Source organism: Grampus griseus (genome assembly GCF_964374135.1).
Source record: "Grampus griseus genome assembly, chromosome: 18".
NCBI lineage: Eukaryota > Metazoa > Chordata > Mammalia > Artiodactyla > Delphinidae > Grampus > Grampus griseus.
The window spans coordinates 11,793,548-11,811,550 of NC_139012.1; the positions used below are offsets into that span (position 1 = coordinate 11,793,548).

General features: G+C 40.4%; 1 protein-coding gene across 14 annotated transcripts in view; it reads left to right on the forward strand.

Moving 5' to 3' along the window:
* The window catches only part of DOCK9 (dedicator of cytokinesis 9), a 215,175-nt gene that overhangs the window by 93,568 nt on the left and 103,604 nt on the right, over window positions 1-18,003 (forward strand). For 13 of the 14 annotated variants that reach the window (XR_014298048.1, XM_082675480.1, XM_082675487.1 and 10 more), the window contains exons 8-14: window positions 1,473-1,647; window positions 2,583-2,650; window positions 11,768-11,842; window positions 13,158-13,298; window positions 13,711-13,914; window positions 14,308-14,430; window positions 17,857-17,939. Coding sequence is in view for 13 of the 14 variants with exons in the window: in XM_082675480.1 (XP_082531606.1) it covers window positions 1,473-1,647; window positions 2,583-2,650; window positions 11,768-11,842; window positions 13,158-13,298; window positions 13,711-13,914; window positions 14,308-14,430; window positions 17,857-17,939 (869 nt within the window). In the remaining variant the exon portion in view is untranslated. The remainder of the gene's footprint in view (window positions 1-1,472; window positions 1,648-2,582; window positions 2,651-11,767; window positions 11,843-13,157; window positions 13,299-13,710; window positions 13,915-14,307; window positions 14,431-17,856; window positions 17,940-18,003) is intronic. The other variant, XM_082675476.1, reaches the window with a different exon arrangement.

Genomic DNA, 18,003 nt, shown 5'->3' on the forward strand with positions numbered 1-18,003 from the left:
GTTTTTTTTTTTTAATATTGCTTTTGGACATTGTAAAAATATGAGCTGATTAAATGCTATGAGTTCAAAGAAATGCCTATGCTAAAATTTAAAACTAGACCTGAAAAGAATCCAGTTACGAATCTTGAGCCCTAAAAGTATTTTAGAACCTTGAAGTTGATTACACTTATTTTGCAGATAAGGAAACTGAGGCTCAGAAAGAGGAATAATTCAGAATCAAGGCCTAATGCTCACCCTACTTTTAACTTATTTTCATAGTAATGAGTAGGTGAGGAGTGCCGGGGAGAGAACTCCTTTCATATCTGGCCTTTGACCCCTTCTCTGACTCTTTCTGTGAAGTGAGGTGTGAGGCGTTGTGCACAGTGGTCTGCATGCTCTGCTGGGAGCAGTTCTCTCCTGAGAACCAGCTGCAGAGGTCACAGAGGCGACTTTGGGAGGGCCACCCTGTCCCCGAGACATTCACTGAGAGCCCCCTCAGGGACTGCGGCTAACCAGCTAGAATTTTAGTGGGCGAAGGCTCTGCTCGGACGCCGCACATTGGTGGGAATTTGTGATGTCACGTCCCTCAGCCTGTAAGTACCAGGAGTCTTGTGTCATGTTCCTCGGAGCTGAACCTCTATCTAGTGCAGTCACCAGGGCGATTTTACCCACCAGGGGATGTTTGATAATATCTGAAGACATGTTTTGATCTTCACAACTGGGGGGCTATGCTACTGGCATCCAAGGAGTAAGGCCAGGCTGCTTCTAAACAGGCTACAGTGCACAGGACGGTCCCCATAACAGTTACTGGCCCCAAGCGTCAATAGTGCCAAAGTGGAGAAACCCTGGCCTCGTGCACATTCATCCTTCGTCATTTAATGCACATGGACTGCGGTTTTTATACTTTGAGTAAGATACCCTTTCACAGGCATAAAAGCTGGAGGCACGAGGGAAGCTGGAGGAAGGTAGACATGGTGTCTAAATACCTTTTGGGCCTCATAAATGATGAGAAAGTTCCAGGTAAGGAAATCAGACATATTGGTAGATAATGGTTTGCTTTTAAAATGTGATACCACATACTACTTCATTAAAAATGATAGGAGCTAGAGGAACTGAAAATTTTCAATGAAATTTCATTCATTCAGATATTTTTCAGGAGCCTATTATTTGCCAAGCAGTGTTCTAGAAATAGGGATGTAGCACTGAACAAAAGAAATCTCTGCTCTGAAGAGCTTCCATTTCATTGGATGGGACAGACAACAAATAAATATGTAAAATGTGTAATGTGTCAGATGGGGAAATAAAGCCATGAAGAAAATAATTCAGGGAAGGTGGATACAGATGGGGGTTTATTGGGAAGGGGCTTGCCTTTTTAAATAACTTGGTCCGAAATGCCGATGAGATAGTACCCATCAGCAGATAATAAAGAGAAGAATTTTTAAGGCTGTTCCAGTTCTTCTGAAATGTGTCTCTTTACCCTTTTTCTGTTTCAGAACAACAAAGTCAGGCGTTTTGCTTTTGAGCTCAAGATGCAGGACAAAAGTAGTTACCTTTTGGCAGCAGACAGTGAAGTGGAAATGGAAGAGTGGATCACAACTCTGAACAAGATTCTCCAGCTCAACTTTGAAGCTGCAATGCAAGAAAAGCGAAACGGAGACTCTCATGAAGGTAGGCAGGTATAGCTTTCCCCAGGTGCATGCACACTCTGCGGGTGTCTTCTGTTTTGCCAGAGGGCACAGGAAGTAGCTAGATTACTGCAGAGGTACATGGAGGTGGGACAGACGTGAGCTCCTTAGAGATAACCTGTCAGCAAAGATTTTGTCCCAGTAGAATGTCCTACCCTGACATCATTTGTATAATGAGAAGAATCACAGCTTTGGAGGCAGAAAGGAATACCTGAGTTCAAGTCCCAGCAATACCATTTTTCAGCCGTGAGACCTTGGGCGAGCCACTTATGTTTTCAGAGCCTTGGATTACTCTCTTGTAAAATGGGAATCAAAACAGAACTTGCTGGTCAATGGGAAGATTAAACAAGATAATGTATCTCAAGTACCTGGCATAGAGTCGGCACTTCAAATACTAATTATAGTTTTTATTGTTATCATTAATCATATCCTTTGGAATTTTCAAGTCAAAGTTAGGATGGGCAGAAGCCACAGATTAAATTGGTTGGGAAAATCTGGCTATGTTCTTGACAATTCGTGTTTTATTTCAGGCCCTTGGACAGGTGATTCCCAACTCTGGCTGTGCCTTAGAAGTCCCTGGAGACTTTTAACAAGTACTCTTTCCTTTGTCCCACCAGAGATTCTGGTTTAGTTGGCCTGGGCTGGTGCCTGGTGGGTGTGGCCATGTGTGCTGCTGTCCATAGCCCTTGACAGTTCTGGTTAGACACTGTCCGTGCTGCTCCAGCCATCAAATGTTCAGCTCTCACCACTGGGCCTGGCATCAGCATTTTTTAAAAGCTCTGAGGTGTTTCTGTTTGGTATCCAGAGTTGCAAACCACTGTGTGAAAGGGCACATAAGAGAAACGGCCTTCCTCCTCTTGTTTTAAATAAAATGCTTTCAACTGTGAGTGACTTAGGTAATCTGTTTTGCTGTTTTAGATGATGAACAAAGCAAAATAGAAGGTTCCGTTTCCGGTTTAGATAGCTACCTGCCTGAACTTGCCAAGGTAACATCATCTTAAATCTTCTGCTCTTCATAGAATGATATTGAAAGGATTAACAAATACATTAGAGTAAATTATTAAAATCATGGTGTAGTTACTGCTATTTTTTGACTTCAGCATTTGGTGAGGTGAAACACATGGCTGACTTCTTAAGTCGGATTTGAGTCTGTTTTCCAGAAAGTGCCTTACAAAGTATTCTCTTTTTGTTATTCTTTTTTTTCCCCACATAATATTTAATGCCACATTAGAAGTATTGAAGAAATAACCAAGGTGCACAGGTAAATGTTTCCATAGTAACATGTTACTTAATATGTTCACACATACGCTTCCCCTATTCAAGTTAATAGAGACAATTCCAAAAAGGATGGATAAGTAATAATCTTGTTACTGAACCAAAGAGGGTTGCCTGAGTTATATGAATTTTTCCCGGGTCAGTCTGAATGAAAAAAAAAAAAAAAGTTATACCTGTTTTTTATAATCTTGAGAAACTCAAAAAGTTACTGAAAAGCACGAAGATCAAAACAACCATATTCCCACCACCCAGATTCAACACCTGTTACTGTGTTGTCTTTTCAGCTTCAACATTTTTTAAAGAAATAAAAATATCAGTTATACTTGAAATTCTTTTTTAAACATCATCTGTATTCCATTCCCTTCTTCCCCCACAACCTGGAACCACAACCAGTTTTCTGGAAATACTTCCATTTGATTTTCATATCTTTACCAATATATCTATCGTAATAATATGTGGCTGTGTTTTGTACGTTTAACATATTATATAAATGCTAACATATTATTCTGTACTTGTTTTTATTTTTAAATTAGCCTTGTTTTTGAGATCCATCCAAGTTGGTATATAGATCTAATTCATACCCTTTATTGCATTGTGTAAGCATTTTATTTTAGCAGTTCTATTATTTCCAATTTTTTCTATTACAAACAGTGCCACAATGAATATCCTTGTACTTGCCTCCTTGTGTGCATCTCTGAATAATTCTTTTTAAATGAGAGAAATATCCTTGTCTTCTTTGGCCCTTTATATTCTTACTCTGTTATTGCCTTTCTATTCTTTTGTGTGTGTGTGTGTGAATACAGTGAAATAGAGACGCTACACACCCGTATCTTAAACACTGTAATAGAAAACATGGTTTATCTATATACCATTATAAATAGACTAGCATTCAACATTGACCTTTACTTTAAGACAACATAGCTGTTCTAAAATATAAAATCTCCCTCCCTGGCTAGGACTTCAGAGCATTGTTTTTCTTTAGCACTTGACTGTTACCACAGTATCTTTTTAGCACCTGCCTATTAAAGCTAATTTTAGTGCTACCATTGTAACCTCCTTCTAGGCTGGGAAGGGTTTAGCTTGTGTGTTTGTGCTTTCATGTTATGAACTTCTGTGTGTCATATTTTGCATTGAGATTCGCTTTTTTGTTATGTTTTGGGGTTCATGATTTCTCAAAGCAAAATCTCTGTTGAAACAGATAATATATGTAGTGCAATCTAGAATTTTAAAAGTTAACTTTCTACACTTACTGGGTGAACACAGTGGATACCTAGGAGAAGAGTCATATTATTTGAGCTTAATGTTGATTAATTAGAAATGTTTTTTTTCTTGTGAAGACAAACAGGAGTTGTGCCTTCCTTTCTTCTCTCACTGCCTACTACTACCTGGCCTTCAGAATTCCTTGATCCTAAGACCTAAGGAGATATATATCACATATATTTATTCTTTAAAAAAAAATATATATATATATACATATTTATAAAACATATTTGAAGATGTTTTTCAAACTGGTGGGTAATGACCAAGTTAGCTGAAGCTATTGGTAAAAAGTAATTAAATTGGTCTAATTAAATTAAATTAATTGGTTTCAATCTCCATTTCTCATTTACTTTTAAATTTTGTCTTCTTTTTTTATTGAAGTAGAACTTACATAGAGTAAAATGCTCAGGCCCTAATTGTATAGCTTGATGGATTTCACGTTTGTGCACCCACATAACCCCCAACATATAGAACATTTCCAGCACCTCGGCAGACTGTCTTGTATCCTCCATCCCAGCTGACGTTCTCGTTGTTTTGACCTCTATGACTGTAGATTAGTTTTGACTATTCTAGACCTTCCGAAAAGTGGAATCATACATATGACTCTTTGTGTCAGGCTTCTTTAGCTCAACATTATGTGACCCAGAATAAAAAAATGGATAGAATTGAATAGAGGATAGTAAAGTGCACTGCCTTTAATAATGATAGATATTATTTAAGATATATGTGTATATCATGCATATATCATATGTTGATATATATATGTAGAAAGAGAGTGAGTGTGTTTGTGTATGTGTGTGTTGGGTTGTGATGTAAATGTATTTCTTAACTGTGGATCATGGTCAGAACCTAAAAAGTGCAGCATTATAAGGGACTTAACTGTTGTTTCCCGCCCCCCGCCCCAGCTCTCAAGTGTTTTTAAACTATTTTAATTTAAGAAGGTAGAAAAAGTGCAGAAGGTAATTTTTCAAAGAGAAAAAAAAAGAAAATTAAGGTGTGCTGTTATTCACCAGCATGCTGCCATCCCACTTGTGGGGCAGGTGTCTGTTGGTGATGCCTCTTGTCCGCCTGCTTGGTGGCAGAAGTGCAGTGTGAGGGGCTCAGGCACCAGTGTGCCTGGCTCTCAGCCCCTTCATCATCCAGGGCCCCGAGTGTGAGTGGTTTTGACTATTTATAACCCCCTCCAGTGTATCTGGGGTGGGATCATTTGTACCTGTTAAAAAAGGAAGGAGGTTGATTGATACCTGGTCATCCTGATTTTAGAAGGAATGGATTCCAGAGTGTGAGATTGAATAGGGGTGGGAGGGCGTGTGGGAGGGGGAGGGAGGCTCGAGTTGCACAGCTAGGCAAGGAGGGAGAGTTTAGTCGGGGTGAGGAGGTTAAGAGGGCAGTACCAGGGAAAGGTCCATGGGGAGATCAGGCCACAGTTACATCAGATTGCAGAGAAAGGACTAGAACAGTGGGGGCAGGCAAAGGTGTAATTTAATGGCAGGCTCCACTCAGGTCAACTCCTCTTTCTGCTTCATTCATCCTGTTGCCCCGGCTTTTGTTTTCCACTGTGACGGAAACATAACCAAACAGGATATGAGCGACAGGAAGTTGTTTTAGTACAAAAATAGCTGGTGTCTCATTGTGGAATGTGATGGAGGGGCCCTTGACATACAGTAGGAGTGATATGGAATTAGGTTTTCAGAATATTTTGTATGTTCTTGGCCCTTTTGTTGCTTGTACATTTAGTACTGAACATCTCTATTGTTTTCTTATGGGGACACACTGTGTATACCCTAAAACCTGTTCTTTTCCTCCTATTGTCTAAAATGGAGCCAAACATATGTTTGTTCTAAACGTAACAGCATTTATAGTATCAGAGTACACAGTCTTATAAACATTTTTATGAAATAAACACAAACTGTAGTCAAAGTTAGTTAATTGATTTCTTCCCTACAATGTCAAGGGGTAATATGATCATGTGGTAAACCCGACTACTATTTATTTGATAAATATTTTTTTCTGGTTACATTTACCTTAGGTAACATTGAAATGAATATATATATATGTATGTATGTATATATATCACCTCCTGTGTAAAGGTAGTATGAAGAAAACCCTCATGCTCCCACCTTATATTTTCCTCCATAGCTTTTCTATTTTTGAGCTCTTTGTGTACTCAAAAAACAGCTGCTCACTCTTAGTTTGGCCTCCCCATGTGGTTCCTGTTGAACCAAAATTGCTCCCATTCTGTTACCTTGTAACTTCTTTATAGTGAATGAATTTACCTTTCTTGGTAAATCTTCCACAGTTGAACACAGGCTAGAGTCTGGTGTCTCAGACTTTATGGTCTCATTGAGGTTGAGTGAGCATCAGGAGGCCAAGTTCAGCAGTACTTGTCAGAACCCAAACAGTTTCACAGACACCTTCTCTGAGATTTTAAACCACATCTGTAATAAATGCTTCCTTCTCTGTATCCTAATCCAGAAAATTATGTCATTGTGTTATGATACAAAGGAACCGGCTAGGGTTGTGTTTGTGAGGTCAGCTGGTGCTCCATTTCTTGGGCTTCCTTATCTAGAATGCTTTATTATAGCTTTGTGACACAGAGGATGAGATGATGGTCCCTGGGAGTTAGATATCATGGAAGTAGTGGAAACAAATCATGACAGCTCTTTAAGTTAAAAGTATGTATTCTGGCTTCAAAGGATTTTGCTAAGTCTTCCTGTTTGCAACCCATTCTGTTTAAATGAGCCAACAGTCAACACAGTATTTTCCTGACGAGCCGTCCTCAAAATATGATGCTCTGGCCTTCGATTGTTTTCCCTGCTCAGAGATAAACTGAAGACACAGGGTATGCCTAAACTTTATGGTAGTTCTTCTGGAAACTCTTGAATGTTTGGTTCATAACTGCCTCTTAAGACAAGGAAGAAAACATTGTCAGGGTGTATCATTAGTGATTAAACTTAGAGAATACAGGAGTGGGGGGAATAGCCTTTGTTTTAGACAAATCATTCTCTTCTGTAGTATCTGAGAAGTGTCCGTTTTTATAGAGAATGGCTCTGTCATTGTCACTTTTCTCTCTCTATTTTCCTCTATACTGAATTATTAGATGGGCAGTGGGTAGGACCAGCAACAGGGTTTGGGGAAGAACCAGCTGGGTTCTTCCTGCATCTACGGTATGGACTGACCACAGGTTATTTTAAGAGCAGAGCTGGTCTCTGTCACTTTGAGAAGTGCTGGATGGCATAGTCTGTGGGATTTTTTTTTTTTTTTTTTTTTTTTTTTTGCGGTACGCGGGCCTCTCACTGTTGTGGCCTCTCGCGTTGCGGAGCACAGGCTCCGGACGCGCAGGCTCAACGGCCATGGCTCATGGGCCTAGCCGCTCCACGGCATGTGGGATCTTCCCGGACCGGGGCACGATCCTGCGTCCCCTGCATCGGCAGGTGGACTCTCAACCACTGTGCCACCAGGGAAGCCCTGTGGGATATTTTTTTACAGCTATGTTTTGTGGGCTCTTAGACTGTGAAAGTACTTATTACAGGAATTTATTTTATTGTCTTTACTAAAATTTAAGTGAAAATAAATGTACTTGCTATAATAAGTAAAAATATTCAAAGTTGTATAAAGAAAAGTTCATCTTTTCCCTTCAACCTCCATCCCCAGATTCCTGAGAGCACTGATGTTATTAACCTGTTATAATTGTTTCTTTACCGAACCAATTGCTCATGGAAACATTTACACATATGCAGTGTTTTTAGTTATTTTTAAAAATATGCTCATGATATATATATTACTCTGAAACTTGTTCTATGACTTAAAAATTTTTCATAGATGTCTCCCTGGGGCCATAGAGGATCTAGTTCACTCATTTTCATAGCTGCATAATATTCCAAATATGGATACTGAACACTTTATTCGGCCATCTCCCTATTCATGAGCATCTAGATAATTTTCAGTTTTTAGCCTATACAAACAGTGCACATTAAACATCATGATGTATTTATAAGCTGAAATACTCATGCTCTTATTTCTGTATGAGGAATTCCCCAAGGTGGGATTTCTGGGTCACAGTTTATTGTGCTTTTAGTGCTTTAAATATTGCCAGGTTACTTTCCCAAAAGGTTGTAACAATTCATATTCCCATTTCTCTGCATACTCACCAGAGGAGTGAAAAATGATGTTTCACTGCTTTAATTTGTATCCCACTGTTTTAGTAGTGGTATTTTTCATATTTTTGTATATTTATTTGCCATTTGGTTTTCCTGCTCTCTGACTTGCCTGTTCATATTCTTTACCTATTTTGTTCTGGTCTAATAGTTAAAGAATCTGGGCTCTGAAGCCAGACAGCCTCAGTTAGAAGCCAGGTTTCTGCTTAGGGTTGTGAATTTGGGGCAAAGTATTTACCCCTCGAGCCCCAGTGTTTTTCTCTTAAACAAGGATAATAATAAGACTTGCCTCCTAAGTTTGTACCAAATTTAAATGTGCACTTAGGATAATATCTAGCATAGAGATGTTGGCTATTATCAACAAATATTTGCTTTTATCATTATGATGCTTTCAAATATTTATTATTCCCTGGCTCTGGGGGAAAGCCCTGCCCTTCCCGAGCCACATTTTCTTACTGCCTAGGTTTTACTTGGTAATTCTTTCAAACACTGTTTATCAGGTGTCCCATCTGTTTAAAGCACTCTGGGCCTTGGGAAGGATGGGAGGAGCTTTAAGAAGCTGAGCCTGCTTTTCATCTATCTCATAGAAGAGCTGTCAGTGTGTGCAAGGTGGATTATAAGCTTTCACGTTATTTTTACATCTAACGTTGTCCCTTCTTCCCCATTAAACGGTTTTTCTAGTGAAGAATATATCCCTTGGATATTAGTGGCAACATCAGGATACTTTGAGTCTATTTTGGCTAGTTGTTGATTTTTTTTTTTTTCTGTTAATGTGTCTGCATCTGTGTTTGTCTTCTAATTATATAGAGCTCTTAGCAGTCTTTCTTGCTTTATTTATTTCTCATCTCCTACTCCACTTGAGTCAACAAGCATCTTTCAGAAAGACATGAGGAAATGCATCTACGTTAAGAACCCATTGCTGTGCTCCAGTGTCTGAGATCATAGCGTTTGCTCTTGTTGAAGGACTCAAGCAAAAATTCAGGAGAATGTATTACTGTTGGTGGTGGCTCGCAGCACCTAGTACTGATGTTTTTGTTAGGAAACGCCATGGGTTGTATACAAAGTAAAGCAAATTCTTTGGGTTCAGTTAAGTGTATTCTACATGCACGTGTTCTGGCTCTTTTGGTTTGAAAAATTAGGATAAGGGGATGGGCAAGATGGATTTAAAACATTGTCCTACACACCCCCGTCCCCAGCCACAGGCATACCCTGTCCTCTGTAAGCATGAGCCGATGATTTGTAGGAATGCCCCTGAGCCTCCAGAAGCCTTAAAGCTGCAGGGAGAGCATCAAGATAAACTTTGTTGTAGAATAAGACTCGAGCCATCATCTTGTTGAACACTTCCACTCAGAAATGAAAATAGAGTTCAAGGAGGCTAAGTGGCTTGCTCAAGTTCATGCAGCCAGTTAACAACTGAACAAGAACTAGAACCCAGTTTCTTAGCTGGCATTCTGGTGGTCATTTCATTCTGCTAGATGTAGATAGTTTGTCACATATGGTCAGGGTAGAGTTTGGGTCATTGCTAAGAACCTGTTACAACAACTACATGGCTGAGAAAATTAAGATGCTTTATTTCTCATTGGCCGTGATTAGAAATGTAATAGTAGACCTCTTTAAGCCACCAGCAGAGAGGACAAGAGCCCTCTCCCCTGTGGCTGTCACCACCCATTATGTGCTGAGATGTGACTCATGGTCTTTGGGCAAAGGAGCAGATGAGAGAGGACATTCTATTAAGAACTATGACTGCCAGGAAGAACAGGATATAGATTTAGAGGCATCAGGTGTGGCATAACGTGGCTGGAGATGACTTCTATCTTGTGAATGTCTAAGAAGCTCCCTCTTCTCCCTGTTCCCATGTCCCACTTCTCCAGCCCCCGTCTCTGCCACCATGTCTCTTTCCCTGAATGACTTCTCTTCTTCTGTCCATCCCTTCAGTGTTGGGGCCCCTGGATTTCTGTCCACAGACTCGCTTCACACTTTCCCCCAGGGACTCTCACCCACCCCCAAAACTTGCATCCTCACCTCTATGCTGATGTTCTCCTGGTCTGTAACTCCAGCCTTCCTCCCCACCCTGTGCTCACGTCCCTTCCTCCCCACCCTGTGCTCAATACCCTGTGTCTACTGGATGTTTCCGGTTAGAAATCCTGCAGGCACCTCCAGACTCTACCATCTTCTCCACAAACCTGCTCTTCCTCCCAAATTAGTGGATTGTCCAGTCAGCAGGCCAGCCAAGCTAGGAAGGTGGGATTTGTTATGGGCCTTGCTGTGAGACTGGGAGCCTGTTGTGATAACTCAGGAGAGACCATGTGGACCTCCTAGGGACCTTCAGCCCTACCCGAGGGGTGGATCTAAAATGCAGAACTGGTAATTTTATTCCCTTGATTAAAATATCGCAGGATTTTTTGGATTCTGAGTGAAATCTCCAGACCTTACCATACAAATCTGACTCATTTCTCTACTTTTTTCATCATGTACTACCATTCAGTTGTAATGAATGACTTGATCATTGCTCAGGTGTGACTCGTACCTTTATACCTGTAGTACCTCCTCTTAGAATGCCCTTCTCTCCTTTTCTGGCCAAATGTCCTTGTCATTCAAGATGGGCCTTCCTCTGGGAGCTCTTTCCTGGCGGCCACCCCTAGTGCAGGTTAGCTCACTGTACGTACGATTTCTTTTGCCATTCATATTGCTGTTTATTTTCTGTCTTCCCAGATGGTGTTCCTTGGGGATAGGAACTGCATTTCATTCATGTTTGTGTCCCTAGCTTGACATAAAATATGTGCTCATAAATATTTATTGAGTGAATCAGCAATTCTCCCCTTGCTTGCTCCCGACACCTATGGCTGTCCTTCAAGATATGCCACAGTTTTCTTTATTCCACCATCCAAAACATATGCCTTCCTCTTCCTTTGCTTGTACCCTCAGTCTCAGGCTGGACCCTAAGTCCTTTCTACCCTTTGGGCTCATTTCCTCTCTCAGTATCTATCCTTTCTGTGCATCCTTTTCATTTGGTCTGAAATGCTCATGCTTTCCTCCTTTTTGCTATCTGAATTCTACCCCTTCATTCAAGGCTTGTCCCCTATTCCATGACTTTATGAAGCTTTTCTTGCTATTAATGCTTAGTTATTCTCTTTTGCTTTCTTTGCATTGGTTTTGGCTGCAGTTGATTATCAGCTTCATACGGGCAGGGATCAAGTCTTCTCTTTTTACCCCATAGCACTTACATTGTATGCTACATACTGGATAGCCTATCCTTGTTCATTGACATGCAGGTGACCCTCCAAGATGAGGGCAGAGCTGTCTGGCAGTCTGGCTCTTCAGGATGGGGTAGCTTTCAAACATATTTAGACATCTCTGTAAGAAAAGGGTTTTTTCAATGTAATTTTTGTTTTCTCTTTATCTTGTTATCAGAGTACCAGAGAAGCAGAAATCAAGCTGAAAAGTGAAAGCAGAGTTAAACTTTTTTACTTGGACCCAGATGCTCAGGTAAGAACTATTTTAATATTTAAACTAGTTGAAGGAAAGAAAACCTTTGTTAGATTATTTGTTTGTTTGTTTGCTTATTTATATACTTTGGATAACAAGCAGTATAACAATATAGAAAATTCAGGAGAAAGAGGAAAAAATAAAAACAACCTGTAATCTCATTACCATAGCACAACCATTGTGAATATTTGATATTTAATAGATTGTTGAAAATTGATTTATCCAAAGACACTCTCAAGTCCATGAAGAACATATATAATTTACCCCCCAAAATCACCATCAGAAAATAGCAAGCATCGCTACAGATGACCAGTAGACTGTGATATTTTCTGACTAGCCCAGGCTCAGTTGCAAATACAAGCCTTGCAGTACATGAGGTCCACATCTGTGTCCCCAAAAAATCCAAAACACGGCTTGGGAGGGCCTCCAGGGTTGCCTACAGATAGGGCTGCTTTGAGGGGCCAACTGTTCTGCTGTGTTTCCTCCCATATTTTCCTCTTCTTCATTTGTGGTCTTTTTATAGAACTTCTTTTAACCATTTATCTTTAAACATAAGTATTTTTCTATGTCTCTTCACAGACTTCATAACCGTATATATACACATATATATATATATTTGCTTTTTGATGATCTTTTGTTTATTGTGGTGAAATATGCATAATATAAAATTTACCATTTTAACCATTTTTAAGTGTACTATTCACTGGCATTAGGTAGATTCACATTACTGTAAAACTGTCACCACTATCCATATCCAGAACTTTTTCATCCTCTCAAACAGAAACTCTGTACCCATGAAACAACAGCCCACCATGCCTCCTTCCCCTCACCCCCAGTAACCTCTATTCTACTTTCTGTCTCTATCAATTTGCCTATTTAAGAAGTTCATATATGTGGAAGCATACAATATTTGCCTTTTTATGTCTGGCTTGTTCCACTTAGCATAATGTTTTCAGGGTCCGTCCCTGTTATAACTTGTGTCAGAACTCCACTTTTTATGACTGCGTAATATTCCATTGTATATATACACCACATTTTGCTTATAGATTTTTCTGTTGATGGACACTTGAGTTGTTCATAACAATAATTTTTAAGCTCTGCATAATGATCCATTGAGTAGATACAGCATCATTTATTTGACCATTATTATATACTATATAAATGTATAAAATAGTAACACTGTTGTGAGTAAATTAAGGTATATAGCATTTCCATATTTTAAGCAATTTCCTTAGGATACATTTATTATGGGATTTTTCTTTTTTTTTTTTAGTGAGAGCATAATACATTGATATATTTGCATTTTCTTTTAAAGAAGCTTGACTTCTCATCAGCTGAGCCAGAAGTGAAGCCATTTGAAGAAAAGTTTGGAAAAAGAATTCTTGTCAAGTGCAATGATTTATCTTTCAATTTGCAATGCTGTGTTGCTGAAAATGAAGAAGGACCCACTACAAATGTAATTTTCCTTTTAAAAAATAAAGATTAAAAAACCTATTCAGAGGTTTCAGATGTGCCTATTGCAATGCAGCTGGGACATTCAGACCTAGTTCCTGGTATCAGGGCGGTGCGGTGTTAGATCAGGGTGCCGAGGGTTGTTTCGGCTGCCTGGACAGGATGTTTGTGGTACAGGTGCCGAGGCTTGTTTCGGCTGCCTGGATAGGATGTTTGTGGTACAGGTGCCGAGGCTTGTTTCCGCTGCCTGGACAGGATGTTTGTGATACAGGACAGGTGTGGAGGCTATTGCTCTTTAGCAGTAATTTATAGCAACAATCACACGTAGGTCTAGTCATTTATTCTCTGATAGCAGCGTTCTTTTTTCCTGACAGTTTGAGCCATAGTGATGGTCTGGATTGTTTTGTTTTGTTCAGGTCGAGCCTTTCTTTGTTACTCTATCCCTGTTTGACATAAAATACAACCGAAAGATTTCTGCCGATTTCCACGTGGACCTGAACCATTTCTCAGTGAGGCAGATGCTGGCCACCACATCCCCGTCTCTGATGAACGGCGGTAGGCAGAGCTCGCCTGCCCTGCAGGACATCCTTCACGAAGCCGCCATGCAGTATCCGAAGCAGGTGGGGGCAGCGTGAGCCCAGCGGTCATGCCAATAAGGCTTCTTTTGCACGTGCTCTGTAAATACGTAATGAAACTTTGTAATGCACAACTGGGGTAAATGAGACGGTTAATTATATTGACAGCATATATAATGAGACAGTAAAAGCAAGCTGAAAGAGAAGAAGTAGTTTTTGATTTCTTTTTTCTAAACTTTCTGCTAGTTGCCTCCTCCACCAGATAGGCTTTTTGATCAGATGATGAACTGTTGATGAGTTAACCAGTTTGGCCCTGGGTGCTTCTGAATAGCTGTACTGTGTCAGTGCTCTTGGCTGCTTGAGAATCTTTCATGTTGATGGGATTAGTTTAATGTGGCTGTAAATTCTGCTCATGGAAGAAAATCTTTTGTTCCCTAGGGAATATTTTCAGTCACGTGCCCTCATCCTGATATATTTCTTGTGGCTAGAATTGAAAAAGTGCTTCAGGGGAGCATCACCCATGGTGCTGAGCCCTACATGAAAAGTTCAGACTCTTCTAAGGTACGGATGACCTGCATGCTTTGTGATGATTAACAGCAATCAGAAAAAAATGCATATAGAAATGCTTAAAGAAATCACAGTTAAGCCATATTTATGTTCTAAGAGATGTAGACTAGTCTCATAGATTGTCTTATAGTTAACCTGTGTGTCCAATTTTCAGTGAAAAGTAGTTCCATGTGTAAATAAAATACTTCATTTGCCTAGACTATCCTGACATCCTGAAATAATTGGCAAAGGAATTTCCAGCTTAGTAGTAAACTTTCTATCATTAAAAAGTACGTATATTGTATTTAAATAGAGTTCATTCCACTTGTTGGCATGTCTCCAAGGTCCTGGAATTATAAATTTGGGTCCATTTACACTTAAATGTGAGACTGGAGACTAGGAGGTGACCTGACTCGGATGATCTAGCCGATAGTGTCAGCAGATTTTGTGTTTTGTCAGGTGGGATGGGGCTACGGTGGCAGAGGTGTTGTGACATTAGGTGGAAGAGGGAAAGGAAACGTACAAGTTGTATGTTTGGTGTGTTTTCATTACTTTGGTGTTTGTTCATTACCTGGGGAGTGCCTAGGTGTGGACATACAGTAGAGTTATTGAATATTAGAAGTCATCTAGGCCAAGAATACCTTTCACACTCCCCAGAGCTGAGGTTTATGAAGGTTTAGTTACCTGCTCAGTGTCCCACAGCTGGAGTTGCCAACTGGCACTTGACTGTCATTTTCTAGCACATTGAGCTACCTGGTTCCAGTCAGCTGTTGAGTGCTGTCCTGTGCCAGTTTTACAGTACTTTTAGTTATTTAAAAAGAATTTTGTATTAGTGGTCATCTGAGACCCTGATACATTGACATGGACTGGTCAGCAGTAGGAGGGGACACCCCAGAGGCTCTAACTGGGGTTTTCTGAGTGATTCAGAGCTTCCTGTCTTCCTCTTTTTGGCCACTGTACATCACAGGTGTGTCCACCAAGATGCAGGACGGTTTTTAAAGAACAGGTTCCAGGAGTCAGAGACCTGGGTGCTGAGCTCCTAACTAGCCTGGATACATCATGTCACCTCTCTGCGCCCCAGGTGTTCCATCTGTAGTTGAAAGATGATGTTGCTACCCCCCCCCCACCACCTACATACGAGACAGTGCTGTGGGTACTAAATCACTGACGCATATAGGAGGATGTCATTATCAATTATTACAGCTCCAGTCAAGGAGAAGCCCATTTACCCAGGCACATGGCTTCAAACATATGCCTTTCTGGCTGATAAAAAGCAGAGTAAAATTTGGTCTCTGGAGAGAAACAGTTTTATTTTTAAAATCAAGTCTGTAAAACCTTGGATGAGAAGCTCTTTTAGTTGTTTGATGGTTTGATTGATAATCAATGAATGCCCAAGATAAGATCTACTCCCCCGCCACGTATGCATCACATTTCCAAGTTTGGTATGCACCAGCTTTGCTACTTCTGCCTGCCACGCGCATGGTTTGAAATTTGGCAGCTGACGCTGGTGTGAAAATCACATACCCCCCAGGCTAGATGCCACACTTTCCAGGGTCCGTTGAGCATCTGTTGAATTTGCTCCTGCTTCATTACTTATGGAACGTAAGGCTCAGCCATGCGTTCACACCTCCAATGCAGTAAATTAAAGCAGAGATTAAGACTCAACCATCTCATATAAAAAGAGGAGCTTCGGTAGAGATTTTGCTGAAGGATGATTTTTTCTGTATATCAAAATGTCTCTTCATGTTTTCCAAGATGGTCTAGAACATCATTTGGAGGAAATTATTGTTTTGGAGGAAATTTTTAGGAGTAGTCTCTGTAGGTGTCCACCACGAATAGATTTTCTAAAAAAGAAAGAAAAGCGGGGGGAAACCCAAAGGGCAAAATTGAGTTTTTCACTCTGACTTTTATATATATTGTGTTCCATTTATACCCTCAGTAAGTCTGAGAGTTCAGTCCTCGTTCACTACAGGTGAGAGTGAAACTTATTTGAGGCCTGTTTTGGCTTTAAATTGTACGCAAATATTGCATTTTACTCCACAACATAGTCATTACTGTTAGAACCTAAAAATAATCATTTCTACCTGAAAATGTGTAAGTAAAAATGGCCACCCCAGGAAGGCAGACCATTTACTCTATGATCCCCGAGTCCCTGCATGGACATGCCCCACTTGAAGAAGAAAGGGAGGGGCTGGATGAGCTCCCGACACCTGTTTGAATCGAGAAGTGTTTTCCAAGTCATTCATGAAGGCAGCAGTTCCCCCCCACGGTTACGGTAGAATCATCATGTTTAGTAACTGGAACGGATAATAGCAAGTCTAGCCCAAGCTCTTCATTTTTCGGGTGGGAAAGTAGAGCCCAGAGAGGTTTAGTGCTCTAGACTCACACAGCTGGTTTCAGTTTTACTCAGAGACAGAGAGCTCTATTGTTGTCCTTCTGAGTCTTCTAGATGAGCACTTCTCAAACCTGGCGCACACAGATCACCGGCGGTCTGGTCAGAATGCAGGTTCTGACTCAGGAGGTCTGGGGTGGGGCCCAAGACTCTGCATTCGTGACAGGCTCCCAGTGGGGCTGCTGCTGCAGCTCTGCAGAGCACACTTTAGTTCACAGGCACTAGGTCACATTTCCCAAAACTGGTTTGACTCCGATATACTTAAGTAATGTAAAAGACCCTTCAGCCCCCCGCTCTGACTCTGAATCAGTCACACCTTGTAGTGCTAGCAATGCAGTATTCCAGAAGAAGCAAATTTGGGGAAATTCGGTGTCATCTGCTTTAGCAATAGGGGTATAGTTGATGAATAGACCTGCCATGCATACATAGGCCAAAAGCAAATCTGCTTCCCTGTGCACTATAGAGTTAATCCAGCCACCCTCAACAAACCAAAATTAGTCATTAGAAGTGAAAGTAATGGTAACTTATACCTAGAAAACAAGAACATAGTGATTGAAAACACTGGCCTAACTTAAGTCAATACCTGTAATGTCTTAATAATGAATATATATCCCCCAAATCTGGGGAGTCTGCATAAGTCAGTACACATTAGGAGTCAGGAAAGCTTAGTATTTTCATTAGTATTCTCATTTAAACTCTAGTAATGTGATATATTTTGGCATGAATACCAAGTATTGGTAATTATTAATAACTCAGTGGACTCATAATATATAGCCCTTAGTCATGAAGAAATAGAAAGGCCTATGAAATGGCATGCTTGTTGCCTGTGAAGACCAGAGAAAAGACATACATTTTGGAAACAATTTTCATTTGATAGTCTTTGAAAATCACTGCTAGGGAATGTGAGAAGCAGAATACTCTACACTGAGTATAAATCCAGCCACATTCACTGCAGTAAGGTGTGCTTGTCCATGCATCTGATACTACCATAAGAGGTTGTTTAGTCTGTGGGATACAGTAACTCATGGTTTTATTCTGATGTCTTCAAGGTTGCTCAGAAGGTGCTGAAGAATGCCAAGCAGGCATGCCAAAGACTAGGGCAGTACAGAATGCCATTTGCTTGGGCAGCAAGGTAAGGAGAACATCTTTTATTCCTTTTATATGGATACAGATATATGGAGATAGATAGTAGACAG